This window comes from Seriola aureovittata, chromosome 19 (genome assembly GCF_021018895.1).
Source record: "Seriola aureovittata isolate HTS-2021-v1 ecotype China chromosome 19, ASM2101889v1, whole genome shotgun sequence".
Taxonomy (NCBI): Eukaryota; Metazoa; Chordata; class Actinopteri; order Carangiformes; family Carangidae; genus Seriola; species Seriola aureovittata.
The window spans coordinates 8,454,030-8,481,940 of NC_079382.1; the positions used below are offsets into that span (position 1 = coordinate 8,454,030).

At 39.8% G+C, this 27,911-nt stretch overlaps 1 protein-coding gene across 5 annotated transcripts; it reads left to right on the forward strand.

Annotated features, from left to right (window-relative positions):
- ppp2r5cb (protein phosphatase 2, regulatory subunit B', gamma b) lies at positions 1-27,625 on the forward strand. Of its 5 annotated transcripts, XR_008830487.1 has the most exons (17): positions 1-117; positions 621-680; positions 4,051-4,216; positions 16,663-16,862; positions 20,004-20,114; positions 20,228-20,320; positions 20,413-20,543; positions 20,662-20,721; positions 20,852-20,960; positions 21,066-21,119; positions 21,690-21,860; positions 22,005-22,132; positions 22,252-22,353; positions 22,622-22,694; positions 23,117-23,165; positions 23,538-23,654; positions 24,559-24,575. XR_008830487.1 is itself a non-coding variant. In XM_056405363.1 (16 exons), the coding sequence occupies exons 1-16, from the start codon at positions 91-93 to the stop codon at positions 24,691-24,693; spliced, it is 1,737 nt and encodes a 578-aa protein (XP_056261338.1). In that variant the 5' UTR covers positions 1-90; the 3' UTR covers positions 24,694-27,625. The 5 variants fall into 5 exon arrangements, 4 of the variants coding, with proteins under 4 accessions (XP_056261338.1, XP_056261339.1, XP_056261340.1 ...); XM_056405363.1 differs by lacking the exon at positions 23,117-23,165 and having other exon boundaries at positions 24,559-27,625; XM_056405364.1 differs by lacking the exon at positions 23,117-23,165 and having other exon boundaries at positions 4,054-4,216; positions 24,559-27,625.
- The last annotated feature ends 286 nt before the right edge of the window (positions 27,626-27,911 follow it).

The following is a 27,911-nucleotide window of genomic DNA, read 5'->3' on the forward strand; positions in this document are numbered from 1 at the left end:
GAACCGCCTTGCAGTGTGGTGCCCTGAGAGTTGTCAAGGTTTTGGTTGTGGAGTATCCGAGAGGGGAGCAAGGGCGGCTACGGTAGTACAATGCCGAATAAAACGAAAAAAGACAAGGTGAGTTTGAATATTGCCAAGAGGTTAGGATAGTAGTGAGTAAAGTTTGCAATTGGTGGATTTCACTGTAATTGTTGATAAACCGGCCTCACAACAGGACATTTAGCTGTCAGCGCAGTGTCCATCCCATTACCGTTAGCCAACCAGCAACCATGACCAGCTAGCTGCTATCCTGCCAACATTATTTAAATAACGCACCGTTATCCCGGAGTGAAATTGTGTACTTTGAATGCATGTGTTTCCCCAGACAGGGTGTGTGTGTTTTAGGTGTAAATGTAAGCACTTTGTGTCTCTTAAAAGCTGAAATCCGGGGTCGTGTGAATGGTATTGACGGTGAAGTAGCGTTAGCTAGCTAACAGGAGTGTGAGACTGGGTGGGCAGGCTTGCTATTTTTAGCTAGGATTGTGCGCGGTGGCATTCACTGATAGACTGCTTATTGATGTTGTCAACCCACTTATCCGCTAATGCCAACTTGGCTTAAGTACTTCAACTTTTTCTTTCAGGATTCTCCTAAATCTGGCAAAGTGGGCAAGAGTGGAGGACAGGAGAATTCAGAGCATGAGGTAGGCTAAACCAGGACACCTTGTAGACACTTCCTGGGGGACAGTATGTTAGACCTTTGTCTGAGACAAGTTCAAATGCCACTGATATTGCATTGTCACTGTTTGAAAATGGAGTGCATTATCAATGAGATAATGGCTCAACACGCCCAATCCCTGCATATTCACTGCAGCCCTATGCTGTGATTCTGGTGAAGGTCTAGACAAACTGATACTCAGACTAAATAAAAGCATTCCTACTGAGCCATAATGTTTTCTACCAATGATGGAAAATCTTGGTTGTTTGGCAGAAATATTGTATCTTAATATTTTTCTTATAGCTAATAGAGTTATCATAGACTCAGTGTTATTTATCTCATGTAAAATACAGTTCATAAAGAGTACCATGGCTGAAATAACAGGAATACCTGTACAAAATTGTGAAATCTACCACAATAGACCCCATTTTTAGAGCTTAAATTGTGTAATTTATGTTGAAACAGTCAGAGTGGTGTTGATAACACTGGTATTTTTTAGGCTGTAGTTTGTGCCCTAGTAACCGTGTCTTAACATACTGCTCTGTAGTTTTCCACATAAATGACAAGTACTTGGTGGACCCTCCCTTCTGCCTTACCATGTGAGACAGGTGGGGAGGTGGTACGCCTGTCATGTAGTTAAGCAGGCACTCACATAGAGGACAGAAAAGCTCCTGTGGAGTGAAAGGACATAACCCCTTATAATTTTGGCCTCATGATTCTTTTGATTGTATTTAAGTGGAAGTCTTGAATCACAGCTTTTCCCACAAGCCATCAAATGTTGCTCCCATACCAATATTCAAGTGTGTCAGATTCAGACCATGGTGAGATATATTAGTATATATGACATGCTGTCTTGTAACAGCTGTAATCCTGTGTAATGAGAGGAATCAGAGGTGTAGATACTTGTTTGGTTGAGGAGCCATACCTTACATGCCATGACTGTTCTCCTCTAAATCAGAATTTCATATCGATACAATATGCTGTCGATCTTTTGTTGGTTTATTTTCCAGCCTCTGTTGATGAGTACAGCTTTCATTGATAGGACTGGGTTGTACTTGCATCATGGTTGTCCCTCCTCTGACTCATACTGCTGTTTGTTCATAACCTGGTGCTAAATTACTTGAAGATGATTCAGTTTAGGGAAGTAGGCAATCTGCTCACAAAGGCTTTGCCTCTATTTGAATTGTATTTAAAGAAAACAAAATAAACAGGCTTTCATTCAAAACAATTTCACATTAGTATACTTTAAAAATCATTTCTAATACTGCTGCAATATAGAATTTCTATTTTTTTCTAATGATGCTGATATTCAGTATAATTTAAGGTGGTATTGTAGAAATGTGTGCCTTTGTGCATAGTCATTTCCACACTACTTTATCAGTACCCACCCATAATCCATGAGGCATAAAATAGTTCCAGACAGACCAAAGGAGAACATTCTTCAACATCATGGCAACCTATATCAAATATGAACAAATTGCACTGGCAAAGAGTATGGTTAGTCATAAATTCCTCATGACATGTTTGCCCACATTTGGAGTGGGTAACACCCGGAAAGGCCAAAGGATACCTTCAGCCTGCATTACAAACTGTTAAACATTGTGTTGGTCCTGTAAAAACACTAGCATCTGGTGTGAATCATTACATCATATTATTGCACTGCATGGCCATATACTGTATTTGTAAAATAATATGAGGGCATTTACCGGGACCAGGTACACAACTTGGCCTAAACACCATTTTCTTATGATATTCCTCTAGTTCAAGTTAAAATGCATCTGTTATCAAATGCAACTAACATCAGAATCAAGTCAAACTTCATCCATGAACTCAGCTATGACCACATCTACATGAGTGAACTATTATATAAAGTTTTCAGCTTCCTTTGTTCTTCAAAGAACTGGAGGCGTTTTCTTTTTCATGGGTAGTCTGAAATCTTCATTCAGCTGACTTCTGTTTGTGCTGCTTGGATAGGTGCTCCTCTTTACTAGACATTTAATATTCATATTGTAAGGTCTGCTCACCAGCCGTTTGTATTGTTTTGACTGCTGTTACTGTCCAGCCCAGTTCACTGTACCAGAAAAAGTCAGTTATCTGCTCACTGGAACCCATATATATATATATATATATATATATATATATATTATTGAAATATATATATTATTGAAATGTCACTTTAAAGTATTCCCTAAAGCATATATTTTATACTCTTTGCTTTAATGCTAATTCGTTATGAAGGATGTAGATATATGGTCTTCCCCTGTTGACTGTCTGAAATCTTTTTTTTTTTTTTTTTTTTTTTTCCCTGAAGCTGTGGTTTCAGCCTCCTGCCTGCCTCTTGCTGGGTAATAATCCTGCATGTTATTGTGTGTCAGCAGTCATGTAGCAGATCTACTAATGCAGCAACCTTGTGTTAAATTGAAAGCGCTGGGCTCCAAGCTGTTGTGGCTACCACCCACTGCCCTTCCTTTTGTCTCATGTACTTCTGGTACCCACAAGTGCATGAAACTGAGGGGAGTCTATATACTGTAATATATAGGAAGGCTTCATTCACTGTCTTTGTAACAAGCAACTGTCAGGAAATACATTCAAAGCATTAAATTAGAAAATCGTAAATGACAGATGTTTCTACTTTGCCTTAATGAACTTACAAGTCGTTAATTCCTCTCTTTGTATTACATTAGTGCGTAATCTAGTTCATAATAGAGGCCAGCTCAGCTTTATTTCCCACTTTACTCGACAGCTTGCTAGTGGCCGAGCCTAAGCGCCTGTCTTGTAGTGCTGCAGACTGTGGCCAAGTTTAGTTGGGTCTTAAATTAATTTGATAAATCCCCTGTGACTCAGACTGACACAGCTCCACAGCTGCATCTGGTGAAATAAGTTCTATGCCATTAGGTGTGTGTTGATGAATGGATCCCAGCAGGCAGGTAAGACTAACTGGGAAACTTGCCACTTTCAGTTGATCCCACATCAGGATTATATCCTGCCTTACAAACCCTTGTGTTTTTCTAAGTCTTCATAAACACAGCTGGATAGCTTGATGAGTGGAACTATAATAGTTTGTTTTTTCCTCAGATAAATGTACTGTTAAATATAATATCTATAATGAATTGGGTGAAGTGAGGTTTTTGACCTTAGTTTCATAATGCAAGGCACTGTCTTGTTGAGCAAATGCTGACACACTGTATATAATTAAAAGTACCTGTCTAGCATATGGCAGTCAAATAGCTTGGCCGGAGGCTACGTGCACACAGTTTTATCAGATTCCTACAGAGGTACTCTCTTTCACACTCTGTGCACCACTGTTCAGCATGTGCTTGCTCTTACCTCACTGCCACTAATGTTTCTTGTTTCAGCAGAGCTCAAACAGGAAGGCTAGCAATAGTGTTCCTCCCACCACTCAGCTGCTAAAGGGGAAACAGCCAGGTTCCCAGACAGCTGTCAAAAAGGACAAGAGGCAGAGCTCCTCTCGCTTCAGCTTGAGCAACAACAGAGAGCTGCAGAAACTGCCTGCGTTCAAAGGTATTTACCTGTACAACAACTCAATCCTGTCACCTAATCACATGATGAACTAACTACCCAGAACTGTAGGTTTTGGATGGTTGGAAGGTTTGGTTGCATATACATATGTACACATAAAACGCTGCTGTTTCCAGACTGCACTTTTGTTTGAGGAGTTGTAGACAAATTGCCTTTATGGCAAAAGTAATGATTTAAAAAATGTTGTATTCAAGAAGTTGTACGTAGAGTAGAATTTTCCTTCAGACTGGTGGGGAAAATACACGAGTTGCCTGCCTGAGTTTAATATGTAAGAAATCCCTGTAAACTCAACAAAGATAAGTGCAAGCTTCACAGACAAATACTAACAAGCACACACTTAGTTATTTACTCGCTCTTTCCACACCGAAATGTCTATGAACAACCCCTGCTGCATCACCCTCATTTTAATACCAAGCTGAGCATGACATAACGCAATACAAGGAAACAAACAGAGGACATACATGGCATGGACTTTGCGCTGGATTTAACCCAAGTGTCTATATTTAGTGGTAATCCAGAGATAAAGCTTTAATTCCATGGTCCTTGTGTTTCAGGATGTTGCCAGTGACCAGATAAGCAATTCTGGCAGCTATACCACTATTCCTTCTCTCTTTTTCCCACTGTAGAAGAAAAATTGGTGGATATTTGCAGATGTATATTGATGTTTACTTTGATGTCTAAGTTCAGTGCCACAATAGCACCAGATGGAAAAGGAAGGAGTGGCCAATGTTGTTAGGCCTCTGGGTACATCGTCTATGCATGTTTCTGGGTATGCATGCATGAATACACACAACAATGCTGTCCACTGCCTTTTCCCAGCTAACTGCCTAACTTGGCGGTGTACTGAAAAGAAACAGCTATGATTGCATTATGGGATATTAAGTATATGTGAAAATAAACAATTAAAAAAAAAAAAAAACAGATTTTGCAGATGATAGTGGCAATAAGTCTGAGCAAGACAAGCAGGACAGTCAACTGCTCTGATTACTGCAAAGTGCATAGTTATAATAATTCTGTGTGTGTAAATGGTCAAAACCCAGAAGATATCAAGAAGAAAACAACCCAAAGCAGTTTTCTCATTGAAAAAAATCTTTTAGTAGCAACTCAAATCTCCCCCATGAAAGTTTTTCAAAAGTTTGGACACTGGAGGTATTGCTTGCCAGCTTAGATTAGGGTAGGCAGGAATAACTCTTCTCAAAGACAGGCTGTTGGAAATACATGAAGATACACCAACTCCCATTTAAAGAGATAAGAAGCTTTTCTTGTGAGCTACAATTTCTCGATACCACCTGAATGAATTTACTTTTCTCATGACAGACTTTGGTGTTAGCCCCTAAAATAGAGGCATTCATTTATTTTGTTTAGTTATGAAGGCTGCATTCCCCTTTAGGGAGACTTTACAAATGTTATTTATCAAAGTGGAGTAAGTTACTGTCTGTGACTTATGGCAGCGGCAGCTGTTGTGTTATTGTGCACCATTTGTTCGCCATTCAGTCTCTGTATGATTGGAATTAATGGACACAAAACAGGAGTTCACTCCGCAATAAACTGTAGCTGTATCTTTATCCTGGTTAGCCATTACCCTTGTGCTATGTCAAGCATAACTTAATTTCTGATAAAGGCTGCTCACTTCCCACACCCCAATGAGAGCTTTGATAACATTCTGCAAAACATTATCCCACAGTGGCCCGGTAGATGTTATCACTCAGTCCTGTCCAAACAGGCTCCTCGCTTGGACTGTTTTCATTCCAGGCATGTTCACCACCTCCTGATGGAAACACATGTCCGTGAGCCTGTCCTGCAGAGCCACAAGGTTGAGGCGCGACTGAAAACCCTGACCAGAGGCAGGCTTTTCCCATGAATTCACCCCAAAACCAAGTGTACTTGTTACTCCGTGGTACATTTTAACTGCCCCAGCTTTTGTCATTTGGTAGCACAACAGTTCAATTGCTTTCTGCTGAAAATCTCCTACGGTGAACAGCTGCTCCTCTCTATGCATTTTATTATCATTTTTTAGGCTTTACCAAAGTACACAAACCAAAAATTGTTTGTTTTGGATAAATGTCTGCTGGGGATTTTCTAAATGCAGAAAGTAAAGAATAGATAAATGCTCTACAGGTGCTTGTTTATTTCCTTGTGGTTTCATTTCAAGTATAAACATACTTGCCAAAAAGGACAGAACAACAGTTGTTGCCTCTGTATGTGTTCTCTTAGCAGGAGCTGTCCTGCATGAAGTTTCTGCCTCACAGGGTTTGTCGCCATCTGCTGGTTAGAGTAATGCTGGCACAAACATTTCTATTGTCAGGACAGAAATATAATCTGCCCCTCATAATGTAGCTGTAAAAACAAAAAAACCAAAAGGGAGATGCAATCTAGTTTGTAACTTAATTTCTTTATTAGTAGGCATTCATTTAATGCTTTATTTAACATATAATTCTTACGATGGCACATTATGGATTCATTAAGTGCCATAATATTTCTAGTTACTCAGTATAATTTGAAAAGCACAGAGCTGTTTAGTATGCAGGAAGAGACTTTCGCTTTTATTGGGATGATAGTTGGCAGGAATAAAAATCATATTCCGTATTCCCCCGAAAATATGTAACTGTGTTCAGCTGTCAACTCATTCCAGACATGTTCTCCGGCCAAAGGAAGAGAAAAATAAAACTGTAGCTGTGGTTGTCATTTGAAGGAATACTAAAGCTTTCAGGAGACAATCTCCATGTTGCATCATTTACTACAGACATTTCATCACTTACTGTAGAAACAGGGTGTCTGTCATATTGTTTGATAGTTTGTGAGTGTACAAAAGTGTTTGCTTAACCTGTGTAAGACTAGTATGAGTTGGTGCCGTATAAACAGAATCAGACATCTTATTGTTTTATGCTATCTCTTAGAATGCTTAGAAAAGTTTTTAATGCTTAGCAGGGGATCAAAGTTTGACGTGATACTGAAACCCACGCAGGTATTTTTAATGTGGCTGGCAGATAGTTAAAGCAGGATGCAGAGGCCAAGGAAGGTTTCAGGGAAGGATTTCCTCTACCACTCCCGCAGGTTGTAGAGGAAAAGACTCCCACATCTCATGAGAATGACTTTCCCGGTCAAAACATCTTACATAAAAATACAAAAGCAAAAAAATTAAACTCACTATCTGCGATCAGGTTGTTGAGCAGTAAATGTAAACGTGTTTGGCATGACTCTGCTCTCATTTTGTAAAGAATAAGCCTTGATTAATATAAAGAGTAAAAAAAAAAGAAACATAAATGTTGATATTTAATCCAATAGTGTCCTAAATGCAAACACATTATCTGGCTGACCTGCAGAGGAAAGTTTAACTGTTATGTTGTACTGTACCCTTTCAAATTGACATCAGTTTGTAGAGACTTGTTGGTGGTTGTGTCAGTTTTAAATTTGCTAAGATCAATAGCATCACACTCAGTCTGACATTCCATTATATGGATGACAGTAAAATTTACAATGTTTGGCATAAAGTCATGCTCACAATGGTCTTTGTAAACAAACATTTTTCTTAACAATAGATATACTTAAATGTGCACACATGCAGACCAACTCTATCACTATCAGCTACAACCAACAAAAGTAAACTGTCAGCATTTGGATACAGCTATGCTGACCTGTTCCTCAGTTATAAAGTGTTATTAATGGTGATTTGTATTGCGTGTATTCCGCTTACAGTCATACGGTCACAGGTGTTTCCACTTAGCATGTGTAACATTTGTGATCGGCTGAGTCCCAAAGTAATACTTTCGATATAACTACAGCCAAGAATCTCTTCTCCTTCCTGTTCTCATTTTATGTGAAAGTAATACAGATATGCCATGATAATAAACATGACATCTCTCATGAATCACTTTCCATAAGTCTTAGAGTAGATGCAGATGAATGAGAATTGATCTGGGATACAGACAGAGCTGTGTTTCTGTCATTGGAAGCTGCTTAAGGGGAAAATTGGGTTCAGCTGCTGTTAAAAGAGCTTGTGTCTCAGCTGCGTTGATTGGTCTATTTCTCTAAATAGATTTGAGCCTCAAGCACATAAAACTGAGGGCCATGACACTGAAAATCAGCAGACCTATAAATGAACCACTCGGCTATATATTTTAGGCTGCCCTGCTGCTATCAATGATGAATGTAGGGAAAGCCTGGCTATAACACAAGCAGGCACGCTCGCCATCCAATCCAGTACACTCATGATGCCTCACAAGTTCACTCTCTTTCCACCGCCAGAAGTAGCACACACACAGCAAAAAGCAAAAGTCTGATGAATGCATGTGCCAAAGAAGCATTTGAAGAGTATTTGTAACAAGTGGGCGTATTTAGAGTTGTCTTGGTCAGAACAACTGATCTTTAGATGGGAGGTTGCCCCATGACTAGAGTACAGAATGGCAAGAAAGAGCCTTTTATACACTCTGATTAGACACTGCTCCTGAAATACCCCATTATTGTATATATTAGGACCAGCCAGACTTGATGTTGGAGTTCTCTTGCACTCCTACATTGTGTTTGTTGGCTAAATCATTACAGTGGGGATGTAGTCATTCCCATTTGTACAGTGTATCCTAGTTTAAAAACATTCAAGGTTTCAAACTTTATGACAAACATAAATGTCTGGCTTGCCAGTGTATCAGAAGCAAACATTAGTCAAACCAGAAACCTTGGAGGGTTTAATACAAATGTGACATCCCCACTTGAACCACCCCAATACCTTCTTAACCTCTAAAGCAGATGTACAAGCCCAAATTAAGTGACTCACTATTATGTGTTAAAACAGTTGTGCTTTATTTTGAAATAAAAGCAAAAATGCATTTCACGTTACATAAAGTAAATGTAGACATAGTGAATCTTTGACCTAAAAAAAAACTCAAACTGTTTGCATTGAGAAGCAGTTCACAGCTACATCTGCTAGACAGAAGGAGCATTATTAGCTACCAATAATGTTTTAATGGCTTACCTTTCTGGATATAAAAAGACATATGATATGAATAAGACTTTTATATGCAACAATATAGATGTTGACTTCATTAGTCCTTACAATTGACATAGTAAATTGAGAAAAAAGTAAATGTGCATTTTATTAAGCTGTTCACAGGCCACCTTTATGTAACTACCAATAAAATGATGACAATCATGAGGAGTCAAAAACAATGCTCAAACTAATCTTAAATGTGTAAACATGTTAAGATGTGCAGATATTTTTCTTTAACTGTTAGATAATGTAATTCAAAAAAGGGAGGCATACACTAAGGTCAGTGGGCTATAAGCTACAAGCTCTTTGTTCGCATAGAAAATGTGTGTGGATTATCTTTGCTGGTTATAAAATGCTAATCCTCAAGGGGTAAGCAGAGCCAGACTGCACAGGAAATGACTTTGTCCGACTCCTTAGTAGTTTCTCACTTAGTGTTTTTCATGGAGTTCTCCTTCAAAAATGTGTGATACAGTAGTGCAGCAAACATTAGCAGATTACAAATTTTAGACTAAAAATGCAAAGAATATCCACTGCATTGATTCGCCTGGTTTTGCATGGTACTTAGTTAGAGATACAAAAGCTTTTAGTTCAATCATTGTGCCTACACCTTTTTCTGTGTGTGTCTGTGTGTATATATGCCCATGATCCTTGCAGCATGATGACGCATGAAGTGCACATGAGGATTGGTGATAGTATATGTCATGATGCAAATGCAGTGATTGGATGCACACTGTGACTCAACCCTAGAGCCTAGTATGATGCAAGGGTTACAGATTTTAGAGTGTAATGTCTGACTGGGTGAAGAATTATCTTGTTACTTTATTAGGACTTATTTATTGATATGACTTTGCTGTATTTTAATCGCACATAGTCTGTCAGTATCATTTTGCTGTATTTAATTGTCTGCTTCACTGCAGATTTGCCCTTTTCTTGCACAGCTTTACAGTGCAGGATTTTGTCCCCAGCCCTGCTGAGACAGACAGAGTGCTGCTTGCTGCATATGCACATCCTGTGTTGCTCACATTGAGACTTCCTGCCTTCCTGTTTCTCTGTCACATACACCTGGGCTCAGGCTGTGCTCCTGGAGAGCCATCTGTCATGCAAAAACAGACACACTTGCACACACAAATACGGCACACACACCGGGACGGTCACAGAAGTAAAAATGGCTTTTATCTGAAGAGCAGTGTTAGGCAGTCTGTCTTGTCTCGTATGAACCTCAGTTTATAGCTGATGTCTGGTTTTCCTGTTACATCTTGGAGCTGTTTTATACTAAGTAAAATATGTCTAAGCTTGTCCTTTGGCTTGCATGCTTGTTACTTGTGGTTACATGTGTTATTTTTAGTGTACTGAACTCTTTTTTTTGCGTTGGATATAATTGTTGTAATTTGTCATGAGTTGTTGTATCTGGGTTTGTTTTTGGGTGTAAGGTTGTGAATGAGAAGTGTCATTATATCCCTGTTCTGATTCTTATAAGCAGGCTACATGTTGGATAGGAATGTGTATTTCCTGCCCTTATGCTTTTATATATATATATATATTTATATACATGTCAAAACAGGCTAAATTGAATTTGCATCTGTAGTTTGTGCTTTAAAACTCTTGACAGATGTAGCTGCTCTCGCTCCAATCACAGTAACAGTCCCACCCCCTTCCCCCTCAGCCCACCAGCCAATCCCTTCCCTCATGTTTATTTATTCTGACAGCCAGCCCATGTGATTGCAGCCAGCCAACCGGGCGGCTGCAGTGGGCGATGACATCACTAACTAGCTGGTTCCCTCCAGCAGCAGGGGAGCTTCATTTTCTGCTCCGAGTGTTCGTGCTAAAATGGAGGCTGGCTCCTCGCCTTAGCCTGGGCTGCCCTCTTCTCCCCTGTCTCCTGCCTCAGATCACTGATGTTGGCATGTACTAGAGCTGCTAGTGGGATGGTTCTGGATGCACCGAGCTCCAATGGGCCTTTCCAGCCTGTGGCCCTAATGCATTTTAGAGGTGAGAAGAGGAAATTTACCTCCTTTGCTGCTCTGTGTTTGTGGGTTTCAAGGGGCGATAGGCAAGAATGTTGTTGTCATTTAGCAATTGCAGCTGCTAATTTGGATTTTGTAGAAGAAAATGTCCGTGCCTGATGACTTTTCTAAAAGTTACTGCAAGGGAGTGAGAGCATTTATCCTCATAGTGTTGGTGGCATGAGTATTTCTGGAAGAGGAAGCAGGGGATTGTGTCTGTATGTCAACGAGGAAGGGTTTTGCCAAGACATTGCATAGCTTAGCTTCAGACAGAGAGGGAGGGCGAGAGAGTGAGAAGGAGTGCTAGTTTTGAGTCTCCCATCCCCCATCAAGACTGCTGATGTCATAGGAAGTGAGGTCAAAAAGCTTGTTGTCAATTTGTGTGGGTCTGTATTGTATTGTATGTATAAGTTGAAATGCTCTGCTTGTTGTTGCTGAATCTCCAGAAGGCGTCTGAGTTACTGTCTCATCAGACAAACAGGGACCTGCACCAAGTACACTTGGTTGAGCATGGGAAACAGAAACTGACTCTAAATGAATGCTAAGAGGTTCTGTGTATATTATTTTGTTTACAATCAACCAGAAGAACTTTCTCCGGAAGCTAATGTGGCCGTGGTCATTTAACATACAGCCTATTATAGCACACGCAGGCTTCTACTGCTGAGACATTAGTCTCATGCCGTGACTTGTGACAGTGTTAAAACCACCATATGACGACAGTGTTAAAACCACCTTATGACGTTTAAAAGCAAAGGGATACTTGTAGCCCAATAATAGCAGATGGCTGCCTGTCCCAATTTGTATTGGTGGTTCTATGTCTGCATCAGCGCAGAATTTGTGCAAAGTTTTTACCAGTGCTGCCAATGAGTTCATTATATATTCTTCAGTAGACATTGTGGTGTTGGAGATTTGTACTTGGGAGCAATTTCCACGACTGGAGGTTTCCTGTGTGCAAGCTGGAGCCTTTAGATGAGTAAAGGTTATTTGCCCATCCATGCAGAGAGGTCTGCCTGTGAAGTCTGCAGTTGCACAGCATGTCTCTTAATATTTTAGGCCTGTTCAGAAACCCTAGTGCTGTTGTGTAACAGGAGCTGCTAGACCTCATGGCACTCAGGGGCCGATGAGATGAGGTGCTCACAGATGGACCCATGTTTCAGATATAGGTCCAGATACAGGTGTGCTGAACCTTTAAGTTTCCTTATTGAGGACATCAGAGTAAACCAGGTGAAAGTGCAATCACTATATGTTCTGTTAATTTGAACACATGTGACGAGCTTTATTTTTCATTTTGACATCAAAGCGGTTTCCTGTTCATTGTCAAAAAAGCGCTAAATACCCTTTTATAGACACTGTATGGGCTTAAAAAAAAAAAGGAGTAGGGGTGATATTGCAGTGCTGGACAGAGAAAGTGGGTCTGAGGTTTTCCACAGAAAAGTTATATATCTCAGTGATAACTGCTTCACAGTATAAAACTACAGCTTGTTGGAAAGGAAGACAGAATACAAGTATAAACTTGAGTGTGCAAAACATAAAACAGATCCACATCAGGGTTTTCCATGAATGTGGTAGTCAAAGCTTAAGGGTGAAGTAAATTTCAGCTGTGTGACCTTTTTATGCGGTCAATTAGATCCTGTTTGTGGCCATGCATGATGTTACTGAAGACCTACTTACAGACTTGTCACTATTCTATAGTGTCTGAATATAGACTCAAAAGTGTTCTGTAATCTGTTGGTTTGACTCCTTGTTCCAAGGTACCGTACTGCAGAAGCCGACCATAAAGACTGATATACACTCACAGAACAAGTTGTTTGATGCCTCGTCCACCACCTCTTATTCTGTTTCAGAGTAATTATAAAGCAGAAGGTTAATAACTAGGCACAATATATGACATTTACAGGTAGCACACAGGTAGCTGTGTGTTGAGCAGCTGTGCTAGTCTGACTCACAAGTGTGGAGGTGTAGGGAAAGTCCGTCTGATGATGCTGTTGGTCCAGGTTCAGGCTCTAGTCTGTGGGAGTTTGCACATCTACAGTTCTAGATCTCTTTAAATTGACTTATTTCACCATTGCCAAGTTATTACATTTTCTACATGCTACATGCTGTAGAGGCAATACTCAGAGAAGGGCTGTGCAGATTATACTGCAAATTAATATACAGATCACTGTAGTTATTGATGTGATCACTGTGTCCTTATTGTTTTTAATAAATCTGCAAAATGAAACAATGTTTAAATTGTTTGTTAAAAGATAGTTGAATGTTTTGTGTGCTAAAGGCAGATTATACAAATGATGGCTACACAGTGTTGCTTAAACTGAACATGTAGGTTTGGAAGAGTGTGCATGTTGTGAATCATGAGTGTATGCTAATTCATGTAGCGATTTATCTATACATCTACTATGTATTGGTTTCCTGATATGAGAAAGTACCTGTATAAGATTGGAAATTGGCTTGTGGGTTTATAGAGTTAGCATAGAGGGTTTTGTTAACTGCAGTGTTTGTTTGTGGTAAACATGTGTGAACATCCTGGTGCTAGTTCCAGTTACATGAGGTCGTGTGGTTCACGTTTTCAAGTAACACAACCTCCTTTTTTTGTTTGCATAACATGTAGTAGTGTTTGCTAAAGAGAAGAATTACCCAAATACACCGCTGAGTTTTGCCAAAGTGTGCTGCCTCATTTGATCGGTCTGAACTGCCAAATATTTTCTTCAATCTGAGACTAGTTGTCTGTCAGATTTTGTCTGTTTGTTTTTTGTTGAACTGATTTTGTTTGTCTGAGTAAGAAGGTTAGCTTCCTAATCACCTTTTTGTGGGATGTCTTTATGATGCGCTTTGCAGGAGCATCTGGGACTGTCCTTTGTGGATTCGTTGTCACCATGATAAAGCTGTGTTATAGGTTCTACCTGTTGCATACATAATGACATTTCCCGTTTGTTTCTGCTTAATTTTGTGAACATAATGACACAATATGGTTTCTGAACACTAGTGATGAGTCAACGGATTGATTAGTCAGCAACTGTTTTGGTAATTTGGTCATTGTTTTAATAATATTTTGATCAAAAATGGCAAACATTCCCTCATCCAGCTTCTGAGGATTTGTTGTTTTGCATATTTGAATATCTTTCGGTTTTGGACTATTGGTTGGACAAAACAAGACATTTGAAGACGACACTCTGTGCTGTGAAGAATTGCCACTTTTCACAATTTTATGACATTTTGTAGATCAACAATTAATTGATTAAAATAGGAAATAGTCAGCAGATTGATTGATAATGACAGTGATTTGATAATTACAATAATGACTAGGTGTAGCCCCAACACATCTGTATTTCTACCTTTTTATTAATTGTTAAGTTGTAGAAAGTATTGATTAGTTGTGTTGGAGTGCATTCTCTTTACTACTAGTTGGTATTGTCCATGTTTTACAAGGTCAGTTTGGCTGACACATCTCTTGGGCGCAGCTGATGGGCTCAGCAAATCAGCAGCATATGATTCCAGTGTAACAGCAGCCTGCATGCATCTCTGAATAGCAGCGGTCACCCTCTGGTCCAAAGTCCTATCTCTGTCCATTGGCACCATGGTGATGTACAGTACACATACTGATTGTTAATGAGGAGAAAAGACTGACTGATAAATCCCAGGCTGTGACAAACTGCCCCATAGGTAGGTTTTATAAGGTGACATTTTGGTTTAGGCCACTAATCCTCACGTTGGGTGAAAATGAATGAGCACTGTTGCAATTCTCTTGGTTTCAGGATACTTTTTGTAGCTTAGAAATCGACAAACTGAGGCAAATTGATTTGCAGGAGAAGCTGTTTCTCTGCTTCTTGTGTCATTTCGTACAGGCTGTTACTGACATTTTGTCAATTTAAAAGCAAAACTATTTCTCTCTTAGTGAAAGCAGAGTCTCAATACAATATCTACATCATGATAAAGTTTATAGTATAACTACTTATATAATATATAGACTGATCATATTAATGGTGTCCTCTCTGGTCGTCCCAAAGAAGCCATAAGTCAATTACACTTGATCCAGAAGTCAACTGCCTGAGTGCTGACAAGAACCAGAGGGAGAGTGCACATTACAGTTATTGTCAAATCCCTGCATTGGCCACCTGTTAGGGTTTAGCATAGTTCTTAAGTTCTTTTACTTGTTTATAAAGCACTACATGGCCTTACAACTTATGTCTGAAACATTATCGATGTGCGAGTTGGGAAAGCCCTTCAGTTCCTCTGGGAGCAGACTTGTAACAGTTTCAAAGTGCAGAAAATAACCTTGGTGATTCTGTATTTAGCTTCTGTGCTCCTAGCTGCTGGCTCTGGCTCCATATCAATATGTGAAGGCTGATTTAAAAAAAAAAAAAAAAAATCTTGTCATATTTTGAGCTGAAAGCCTACCTTTTTAACATGCCATTTGAATAGTTCTTTTTTCTCATTTCATAATAGTTTATTTAATTGAATGTATATTGTGTTGAGTGAGAGTCTTTTCCTCATTCGTGCTAATCATTGATTTATTTGACAACTGTTGTATGGTGATAATTTATTCATGCTGGCACAGAATGGAAGTTGGCTCATTGACAGTGAGTTTGCAGTATCCACAAAAACATGTACAACATGTTTTAAATTGCAAGATAATGATTTTAGACAGACAGGTGTGGCCCTGTGCTCCTCGAGACATATGCATTGTTAATGTTGTGGTGACACTGTCTTTGAAAGCTAAATTATTGTTTTATGAAGTTTGCACTGAACCTGAATAACTCTTGAGGCTTTGGTAGAAATTATCACTGACTAATTGGAGAGGGGATGGGAGGAGAAAAACCTTTGAACAATGATTTTTGATGATTGCCACGACAACAAACAAAGCCTCAAAGTGTATAAGTCATTAACACCTCGTGGACAGCAGAGATTACAGCAGAGATTGCATTGTCTGTAAAAGACAGTATCATGCATGTGATTTCTGAAATATTAAACTTCTGGCAACTTTTTGGGCTTTTCTTTATGACCCATTCTGTTAAGTCTAATATTCATCCTCTCCTCTATCATTTAGTGTAGTTTTGGATTAATTTACTATACAGGCATCTGGCTTGTATTGTGTTTCAGAAAATGTTGGAATGACTTTTTGTCCTTTTTAAAGGGTGGTCACAGCAACAGTCCCCTCATTGCTCCGAGTCAAACACACACACATTTGTCGATGATAATGATAGTGGGATAAAACTCTTGTAGTTGAGCTGAGTGAAAGCCAAATTGCAGCTCTGATAGTGTGTAGGATAATTTCTCAGATACAGTGTTATTAACTTGAATGCAGAATGGCATCTCACTGCTGTTCTGTTTGCTGTTAAATAGGATTAACATTGTGCTTTGTAGAGACAATTTGTTCCTGTTCTGAAATCTTCACACACATCGACACCTGTTAATTCCCATCTTCCTGTATTTCTGTCGTGTAGATGTTCCCCCTGCAGAGCAGGAGAAGCTGTTCATCCAGAAGTTGCGGCAATGCTGCGTCCTCTTCGATTTTGTGTCAGACCCACTGAGTGACCTGAAATGGAAGGAGGTGAAACGGGCAGCGCTGAGCGAGATGGTGGAGTACATCACCCACAACAGGAACGTAATCACCGAACCCATCTACCCAGAAGTGGTTCACGTGGTCAGTATTAAATTAGGGACTTGGAATTGTCATTGACATCGAACAAAGTTAACAATCAAGGATGTTATTATTTTGTTTACGAGCCATTAAATGTTTGGTAACAGAAAATGTAATTATTTAAATTGTCCAATAGACTGAGCGGTGAACATACTCAGGTTAGCTATCTGAATACTGTACATTATTCACCATGAACAAAGACTTAATGTCCTCCAAGAATGTTGCATTTTCGTTTCCTTCACATGGGCTCGGATGACATTTTTTCCTCTGTGATGATACAGTAAGACTTTGCGTATAGGTTGATGTCGCAGGTTGTTGAGTTTCAGGTTAGTGAGTAGAAGCTCACTAAAGCTCACTACAGTACATTTGTGTCTGCTACTGTTTTATGATACCGCTGTACAAGGTTGCACAACAAATCGTCGTCTTTTTCTCCAGTCCATAGTAACTCTTTGGGCCCGCATAGAGTACCATTGATGGATTTTTTTTGTATCATTGCATCTCAAATGGTATTAAACAGTATTGCAATCTGCATTAAACATAATATAATAAACGCACTTTTTAGTTCCTGTTATTCATGAAGAACATTTATCACATCACTGTTTCCCACAAATAAGGGGATCTCTTCTAATTTAGATTGGCATCCATAAACACCTATGATATATAATATATATAACAGGCTTACTCTACCCAGCGAGCAAGTGAGTCCGCTGAAGCTTTTTTCTTATCATAAGCCCATAGTTTAAAGCTCCATAAAACATACCGTCTCTTTCTGTTGTCTGTCTGACTCAGATAAGTACAGTAGCTTGGTCAGGTTTGAAAAATATTCACTTACATTAATGGTTCAGTTACATGTTCATGAGAGGTGGGAGAGGGATTTTCTCTTCTATAAGGCATGCTTGAGAATAGAGCTCTTCTGTGTTTTAGTAAATAGCGTAACCTTGAAGAGTCATCTGACTCAGTAGATTTTGCAGCTATTGCTTTAAAGGTCCCATATTGTATAAAGTGAGAGTTCCATGTCTTATTTTGATAATAAAGCAGGTCTAGGTTCTATATTTATACTGTGAAAATATCAAAAATATCTAACAAATATGGATATCAACACTTCAAATAAAACACCGGAAAAGTGTTAAGTATGGGACCTTTGTAATGATCTGCAATTAGTGAAGAAGCTACATTTGTCGTTTTCATGTGAGTTTTATTCCTTGACCATGGGAAGAGATTGCACTGTGGTTTCCATTACCAGCAGTACTTCTGGTTTCAGACCATTTTAGTCTTTATTTTTGGGTTCCTCACTAAGTCATAGGAAACTTACTCACTGACCTCAATTTGAACCCAAAGATCTGTGTAACAGAAACCTGACTCAACTGTTATCCTTTAAATCATTGGTAAAGCCATTAAGTGACCCATTTATTTAGCTTCCCTGAAGTGTTCCCTCAGTGGGCTTTGTTTAAAGATCCTTCACCCATTTGAGGTCAGTAAATCTAAATTGTCTGTAGCTCCTACCTCTATAAATCAGAGCCTGTTCATTCAGTGGGGCTGTAGTCAGTGTGGCTGTCACTGAGCTCCTACTGTATATTTATTAGAAATGTGTCCCTCTGAGGTTGTGGCCTGGATGTGTTCGTGGTGCCAGGTTTGCTTTCCCAAGCCAAATTAAAAGGCCTTTGATGTTAATCAAAGCCCTGCCTCAATGCCACATGGTAAACTGCAGATGATCAAGGTGCAAATTTCCCTCCATCCACCTCGTCATGGCTTTATTTGATCAATGCAGCAGAAAATGCAACAGAGCTGCCAAATCAACATGAAAATATACTCTTATTCCTGGCAGCCCCTTTCCCCTGCCCCCTTAAAGACAAGGACTCTTTGAAGTCCACTGATGGCTTTCATCATCAAAGTATGGAGATTGACACGACTAACTCCTTTATAGCCATAAAGAGTGTATTCTTATGTTAAGACTGTATGTTTTGTTTTCTCCCATAAGCCCTTGTCCTTTCAGAGCATGTTTGATGCCTCAGTGTTGAAGCTTTAGAACAATATTTTGGCAGACCTTTGCATGACACGGCACTGGTTGCTCCATTAGTATTATTCTCTGGGGGGAAGAAAGAAATGGTTTCTGCTGAGAATATAAACATAATGATGAGTGAGTGTGTTTTGACCTCTGGTCGACTGCGCTGTGGTGGGACTGTCTAAGTGTGCAGTCTGGAAAGTGATAATAGACTCTGAGGGAAAATAGATGGCTGCTTCCCAGTTTTGGAGAATGATATTTTCAGGGAAACTCTTAGCTCTTATCACAGACTAGCGCAAGAGGGAATATTTATTAATCCAAGTTTTCATTCATTGTTTTTCATAAAGAAAACACGTCATTTTCTCATTAAACTTTTTGAAAGCAGATTTGTTTTGTATTTCTTTTGAATTGTCCGTTGAGACAGTTGGAAACAATATGTGGAGTGCTTGATAAGAGATTTAATTTTTTAGTCGGCAGTTAAGTTGTTCCCACAAGCGAAATAATGTGGTGTATGTGGTGATGAAGAAGGTTGTATAGGCTACACAACAATCCACCAGTGTTTCTTTACTGTTGGTTGTGCAGTAAAATAACCCGCATATCTAACACTTTTAGTCCAATTTGCCATGGAAAGGTTACGTGCAGAGCTGCAGAGTGTTTTGGAAGTAATTTGCAACACAACCTATTGATTATCTGTCTTATTTGCTTGTCAAATAACATGTCTGATGGATCTGAATTCCCCATTCAGTTTCATTATTTCAGCTGATGTGTTTTTAGAAGTAAACATTCAGTCATTGGTTGTCAGAGTGGCAGGTGGATAATGTGGTAATGTTTACTAGGGTTCTATAATAGCAACTGTTACTTTTCAGCCCGGCTAAATGTAAGACTAAATACGATATTTAAAGTGATTATAGGATATTTATAATTTTACCAAGAAACAACAGGAACACACTTGGCCTTTGGACACTTGTTGTTGTCCAGTGATTCCATTGTAATATTGTTGTATATATTGTGTTGTAAAATGAACAGATTGTCTCTGACATCTGTGTCAGTAGTTGAAACATGAATTCTTTTTCTTTAATTGAGAATTTTTAAATCTTCACTGGAGCATTGAGCTAACTTGCCTTTCTTTGTCTGTTCCCCAGTTTGCTGTGAATATGTTTCGAACGTTGCCGCCATCATCCAACCCCACAGGTGCCGAGTTTGACCCAGAGGAAGATGAGCCTACGCTAGAGGCTGCATGGCCGCATCTACAGGTACACACACACACACACACACACACACACACACACACACACACACACACACACACACTCCATTCAGCTGTTACAGGTTCATCTTTGAACCTCTTGCTTTTTTCTCTCCACAGCTCGTCTATGAATTCTTCCTACGGTTCTTAGAGTCACCTGACTTTCAACCAAACATAGCCAAAAAGTATATTGACCAGAGGTTTGTAATGCAGGTGAGCACAAAATGATACAAGTTTATGTGTGATACGTTTTTTGTCTTTGTGTTAGGTGATCAGTTGTACAAGTAACCTTTTCTTGTGCACAGCTCTTAGATCTGTTTGACAGTGAAGACCCAAGAGAAAGAGATTTTTTAAAGACCACTCTGCATCGCATCTATGGCAAGTTCCTGGGCCTGCGAGCATATATTAGGAAACAGATTAATAACATATTTTATAGGTGAGTGAGTATTTGTGTTAGATATACTGTATGTATTAGTGACATTTGAGCTGTTTTTTGTGAATAATGGAGTGTTTTTCACTTTTGAACCCTTATGTTTGTGGCTGCTATTTTTCAGGTTCATTTATGAGACTGAGCATCATAACGGAATAGCAGAATTGCTGGAAATATTAGGCAGGTAAGACGTAGTTTTACTTTTGGTTCATTCCAGTTACGATACATAATGATGTTTCCAGAGTCAGTTGACGCGGAGCTCCTAAGCACAACTACCCCACTTGTTTCCCTAATGACCACCTTTCTCCTTACAGCATAATCAATGGATTTGCATTACCATTGAAAGAAGAGCACAAGATATTCCTGCTGAAAGTTCTGCTGCCTCTACACAAAGTCAAATCACTTAGTGTGTATCACCCACAGGTAACTATTTTGGCAATGTTGCATTATGCTTTGCTCTGCCATAACGGGTTCGTAATACTGTAGTTTGGTTAGAAGTGGAAAAATCATGTTGTCTGTCTCCCTTAGCTGGCCTACTGTGTGGTACAGTTCTTAGAGAAGGATAGCACACTCACAGAACCGGTAAGATTTGATTTATTAATGTTGTTATGTTGTTAGTATTGTTGATTGAATTATCCCTCAATATCCTTTCTGTTCAAGATTAAGCTCTGGTACGAACCCGAGGACTCACTTGACAAAGTCCTGTTTTCATCCATTAATTTCACTTGTGTGCTGAGTTGTAATATGATTTGTCAGGTACTCATGGACAGTATATTTGGCTGGTCATATCTCAGACAGTCATTTTATTGTGTCTTCAAGAGCAGAGGAAATGCATTTGAATTATTTGATAAAAATAAATATGGAGGAAAAAAAATAAGATGTGAGCTATTTCCTTGCTGAGCCTGTGTGATTTCAATACAATAGAGAGAAAAACAAACTTTCAGTCCACTAAAATCAGATAAGTCCCTTCTCCTGGGAGACCAGCTCAATGGTATACAAACAAAGTATCTACATAGCTGTCTGTGCTTTATCACTCTTTAGAAACGCTACCCATGTAGTCCTTCACAACAGATGATTAGTTTTGACAGATCGGCTGTCGAGACATTCCTCATTGACAAGCCTGTTGTCGTGTGTGCGTGTGTGTGTGTGCAGACGGTGATGGCTTTGTTAAAGTACTGGCCAAAGACCCACAGTCCAAAAGAGGTGATGTTCCTCAATGAACTGGAGGAGATCCTGGACGTCATTGAACCTTCAGAGTTTGTCAAAGTCATGGAGCCCCTCTTCAGACAGCTGGCCAAGTGTGTGTCCAGCCCACACTTTCAGGTCTGACAATTCTTTCAGTACACTGATGTGTTTTGTTTTATGTATATAAGCACTGAGGTCATCTGGGTAAATTTTCTTTCTTTTTTTTCTATCAGAAGTTGTCTGTGCACATATGTAACCTGTTATGGTTTAATGTTTCATTAGGTGGCAGAGCGAGCTCTGTACTACTGGAACAATGAGTACATCATGAGCCTGATCAGTGACAACGCCGCCAAGATCCTGCCAATCATGTTCCCAGCCCTCTACCGCAACTCCAAGACTCACTGGAACAAGTGAGTCACTACAGCGTTTTCTCCCCATGTCTCTCTGTGTTTGTCCGACCGATGATGGCTTGTGATGATAGCTAAGCACGTAATTCAAGTGACCCGTGCTAATCTTTGTGTGTCTGCAGGACCATACACGGGTTGATCTACAATGCTCTGAAACTCTTCATGGAGATGAACCAGAAGCTGTTTGATGACTGCACCCAACAGTTTAGGGCAGAGAAAAGCAAGTAAGTCGCACATTAAATATCGTGTCTGAATCTCCAGTGAAGCTGCAGCTCTCTTGGTCTTAGAACACAGCTAAACACCGCATTGAAAGCATCATACAAACATTATTAGAATGGAAAAAATGACTAAGCAGATAAGTAAACCAGAGAAGTAAACTGAACCACCAACTCCTGAGATGCTTTTAACTTAACAGATTCGTGATGTCAGCGTATGAGTACATTTTTCCCTTTGAAGTCATCTCTTAATGATTTTGTCTGTTCGGTGTCTCAGAGAGAAAGCTAAATGGAAAGAGAGAGAAGAAGCGTGGCTGAAGATTGAGAATCTAGCAAAGTCAAACCCACAGGTGAGCACAGAGATTTTAATGCTGTAAATATCTTAATGACTCGCTCTGTTTAAACCTGGCATTAACATGTGTCTTGGGTGATCTGATCACAAGTGGACAGCTGTGAGTACAGGTGTGAATGCACCCAAGACACTCAAGTGTGTATGCGATGTGCCTCGGATCACATTGAAGGACACTTACACAACTGACATCCTGTGTTGCAGTCTTAATTTGTTCCGCACCAGTTTTATAATGAACCCAAAATATTTTTAAACTTGTCAGTGTTTCCCATACACAGATTTATTTGTGGTGGCTAAAACCTTGATTGGCTCAGCCTACCCCACCTACAAACACATTGTTAATGGACCAATCTGTCATAGTCGCACTGGCTAAAGGCATTTGGTCTTTGCAAACAAATGATGTGTGTGTTTATTTGCATATAGAGCGGGGAAGTCAGATCTGATCATAAGAGGCCACTTGACACATTTTAATGTAAGTTATGAACAGCGCCTGATGTGTTTCAAGATTGCCTCACTAACTTTTATCTTGTATGACATTTTTGTGTTTCTGTGATCAAAATGAGCATCAAGTGTGTGCTTCAGTATTTCGTATCCAGTCACAGCCTTTGAGTCTAGTGTACGTCAATATAGCTATAATATTCTGCGTTGGAAAAGGGAATAGAGTCTTCATATCTGTGCATGTTGGCATGAAAGGAGAGAGGTTTGATTGTCTGCAATGAGTCTGAATGTGAGAAATAAAAATTCCTGAATGTTGATCAAAGACAAAAGCTGCAATAACTGAACTTGTGACATCAGTGGTGTGGTGCCCTTTAACATTTCCTTTTGTTCTCTTCTCCGTGCACAGTTTCTGATGTACGTTGACTCAGTAGGCTCAGACAGTCCAATGGACATGGAGACAGACGGGCCACTGCTGGATGATGTCAACATGCTAAAGAAAGCGGTGGAGGAGGAAGCAACACAGGTGAGGGATGGGGTGTCGGCGTGTGGTGTAGCAGTGAATATGCAGACATGTCTGTGAGGAAGGTTAGAGTTCATGTACAGTGTGGCTGCCTTGTGTAAACCTGATACAGTTATAATTTAATGGAGTAAACCACTCCATTAAATTATAAGGGTTATTCTGTATCATGCTTCCACTTAAAATACATTGTAGCTTTTATCTTTATATAGATGTGCTTTAGCAGAAACACTTGCTGGGAGTTTGCAGTCAATTCTCAGGAAATAGGAAGTGACCATAATTGTACTTCAGTTTGACTGTCAAACGCAATGAAGATTTGATCATTATAAAGATTGGCAGCTGCCTCATGCTTTTAAGTCAATGCAGTGTTTGGACAACAGAGAGACATCTAGCCATTTGGATGTGGTTGGACATTTTGTTGCCAAGCAGAACTCACATACTTGAGGCTATTTCAGGTAATGTTACTCCTTCACTGCATCCCTTAAGAAGTAGTAGATTAATAGTAATTTATTTTGTCAAGATGATTATTCAGACAAAACAGACGTGGGTCACGTTATCACCCCAGCTGTCTTCCAACTTCCAAGACGAACCTGGAGAATTTGAGCATTTTGCCTCAAACTAATTTTTTTTGCAATATTGCTTCTTTTTTTTTTTTTCTTCTTTTTCTTTTTCAACTTTCACATTGTAAAATGAGGTTTGCTCGTGTTGAAAGTGTGAGAGCTTGGTGCATGAAATGCAGATGTTTTTGTTTGTATTGGATTTCAGAGGTACACAAATGAGAGATAAGTGTCACACTTCTCTGTTTCCCATGGCAGGCAGCAGTTAGATATCTGTGAAGCAGGGCTGGAGTGCGTATCATTGTTGAATGTTTTTCTAATCCCTGTCTGTCCCTCTGTCTCCATGTGTTCAGATCCAAAAAGATCAGCGACGAGAACGCCCATTGATGCGAAGGAAATCGGAGCTCCCCAAGGACATCTCCACTGTCACAGCCTTGGAGTTGCACCGGAGAGCCGAGGAAATGATAACGCCGCACGACGGCCACTAAGAGACCACCCCAGAACCACCATAAACCAGCAGCAGCAGAAGCATCCACAGAGGAACCACAGGCCCACAGAGGCCAGCACAACAACAGAACTCCGGTATCTCAGACCAGCCCAGCACAACACAGAACTTAAAAGTCCCAGCTCCACCTGACACAGAAAATGTCTAAAGCCGCACATCCAAGCCCGGTTCAGCTTTCCGGACAAGCGGTGCTCAGTCCTTACTGATCCCCCCCCCCCCCCCCCTTTCCACCCCACCTGGTTGTTGTCCAGCAGGGACGTCTGTGGTGCTGGACGGTCCTGCATGACCACGACACACCATGATTTTCACCTAAGATACTGTAGTGTTGTTATCTCTTCTCCTCCCTGGTTTTTCTCTTTTCCTGTCCTCTCAACCTGTTGTGTTTTCGGGGTGCTGTGCTGCCCCCTTCTGGTCATTTCTCTCAGGTGTTCTGTTCTGTTCTGTTCTGTGTGTGTGTGCGTGTGTGTGTGTGTGTGCGCGTGTGTGTGAGCTGTCTGCTCTTCTTGCCTCTTATAGATGTCAGGTGCTTGTACAAATAATAATATGAGCCCCTCCACAGAGGACTTCTTTGGTTTAATTTAAACAAAACAAAAAAACATCAGTTGATGAGAAAATGTCCGTTGTTTCTATATATTTAATATTAGCTATTTTTCTCATAACATTTAATCTAGACAGCTGTTTATATTTTTTCCTACATAGTATATTAGGAGCTCTTCTCAGAGTAAAACACACTTCCTCTCTGTATAACCGTTCTGTTTGGAGCTTGCTATTTTTTTTCTCAGTTCATTTTCCATCAGCTGTGAAGATTCATTGATCATTCTGTTAATCAGGGCAGGGTCAGCGAGGACTCGCCAGTAGAGTGCATCTGGTTTAAAAGCGTTACAACATAGTTCTGTTCATCAAACAGTGCTGGCCTGACAGAGGTCCAGGTTCTGGGTTTTTCATCTACCAGATCTTTGTCCCTGTGTAGAAGCCCAGTTCAGTGCCAACTTCTCTCACTAATTTAGTTTCCTTTTGTTTGTGTAGGCAATAGGTTAACACGGGTTGCGGTTTGTGTCTGTGGCTCAAACAATGGTTAGATAAGTTTGTTATTACGTGTTTAGTAACGTTTGATTGGTCAGTGGGACGAGTCCAGCTCAAGCCCGGTTCGCTGCACCAGTTACCTGAGAGGGGATTATGGGATTTATTTTTAGTTCCCCGTTCACATCCAGCCATTGTAGGAGCGTGTTTAACATGGACATTAGCATTCAGTACAAGTCAGTGTCATTCATGTGAGGCTTATGAGAGGTCAGAGACATGTAGTTGCTCGTCTGGGATTTACACAATGTTGCCGTGTGTTGAGTGAAGTCAAACGGGGTCAGATCCTGTGCTGATAGTAATTGCTTTTTCTACTCTTCTCAAGCAAGACCCTTTTATTTATAAAACACTTGTTAGAGATTAGACTGCATCATAGATGAGGTATGTTTGGTTTGAAGAGGTCAAACATTAGCCTTTCTTTTCACAGTGCCTTTTATAGTCTAAGGGGATATTTGCTCAACTGAGAATCGAGTAGTAGCATTAATAAAAATGTCAGATCCTTAAAAAAAAAATTGCGACATTAGTTTCCAAAAAAAAAAAAAGATACGTTCAAGTCTGTACTCAGCACACCTCGGGCCCCTTGGACTCCAGCACATGCCTTGTTGAAGCTACAAAGTCCATTTTGTAGTTAAAAGCTCGAGAGGAGAAGTAGAGTGGTCGCCCCAAACCACTTCAGCAAAGAAGCACTTCCTGATAAAACTTGAAAGAAAATAGAAACACAACTGAAAAAAACAAACTAGTAAAGAATTTAAATCTGTGATGCTGTCTGTTTTGGTGTGTGGGGTCACCTCCCCTGGGTGCCTGTCGATAAGAGCTAGCCTCCACAGGAGAGGAAAACACCTCCCATCGCAACTTTTCCATTCTGCCCCCCCCCCGTCCCATTCCACTTTTGATTTGTACCATTGTTTGACCCCTACTCCCTCCCTCTCTCGCACCCCTCCCAGTTAAAAGCCTACTCACTCCCCTGTAGGGCTCGTTATTTGGACATGATTTTGATCTGCTTCTGGATGCTTGCAAGTTCTTTTTGTTGTGGTTTTATTCTTCCTTTGCCTGCAGAACCTCTTGTCAGTGTTTCAACTGAATGTGCAAATTGTAAATAATACTGCAGTCACACTGTTTTTTCTCTTTGTTTGTCTTGAAGAACAAAATTCACCAAAGGCTTTTACAAAAACCTCGTCCCCCTCCACCCCGGGTATTACGGTAGATCTGACAAAAGGAAAGTGATTCCATCCCTTCAGTATTCTGCGTCCTCTGATTGTTGGTTGTCTGCGTTGTCATGCAGTGCGGCAGCGGCACCTTGTTAGTGTCCCATTGGTGACTGTTGTTCTTCTTGAAATGGCTTTAATATTGGCTTCTTTGGAGCTCTTTTCATTTTACATAAGCTTTGTTTTCTTTTTCTTTGAAAAGAATAATTATTGCAAGTGTCCTTTAGTATACGTCTCATACTAAATGGCTTCATCTAATATTGTACATATAATGTACTTTTATTTTATGTTATAACTATTATTAAATGGTAGATTTCATATTTTGTACAAAATACCCTGTGTACAGAATACAGAGGTTATTAGCAACTGCAGACAGTTGGTATGTGGCACAGACTTCAACACATGTGACTATTTACATTTAGAAACCGCATAGAATTTGGATAGTTTTTTATCGACTTGTAATCCAACATCTTTTCCGTTTTGTTTTCCACCTCCAGACATGTGTTGAGATCCTACATACATGAGCTTTTTGTGTGTGCTTTTATCCAAATCTCCAGTGGTGTACATCTATCTATATACAGCAAATAAAGAGAACATGTGAGTTTTATATTTTCATCCTAAAAAAACAAAACTGCTCTGTGAGTTGTCATTAGTTTCTTTCAAGCTGTTTTTTTTCCCCCCTTGCATCGCTCTTGATGGACGCCAGAGAGTCATTAATCTAACAGCCACACATTTCTCTCTGGAGAGGTGATGTGCAGCTTTTCATGTATTTGTCAGGTTTAGCATGAACACCAGTTTCTCCGTCTAAAGAGAGGAGGTGGTGATGTAGGAAAGGAAAAATAACCAATGCAGTCTAGACTTGAGAAATCATGAGACGTGTAAATAATATATTTGTATTCTTTCTCTGCAACCACTCCAG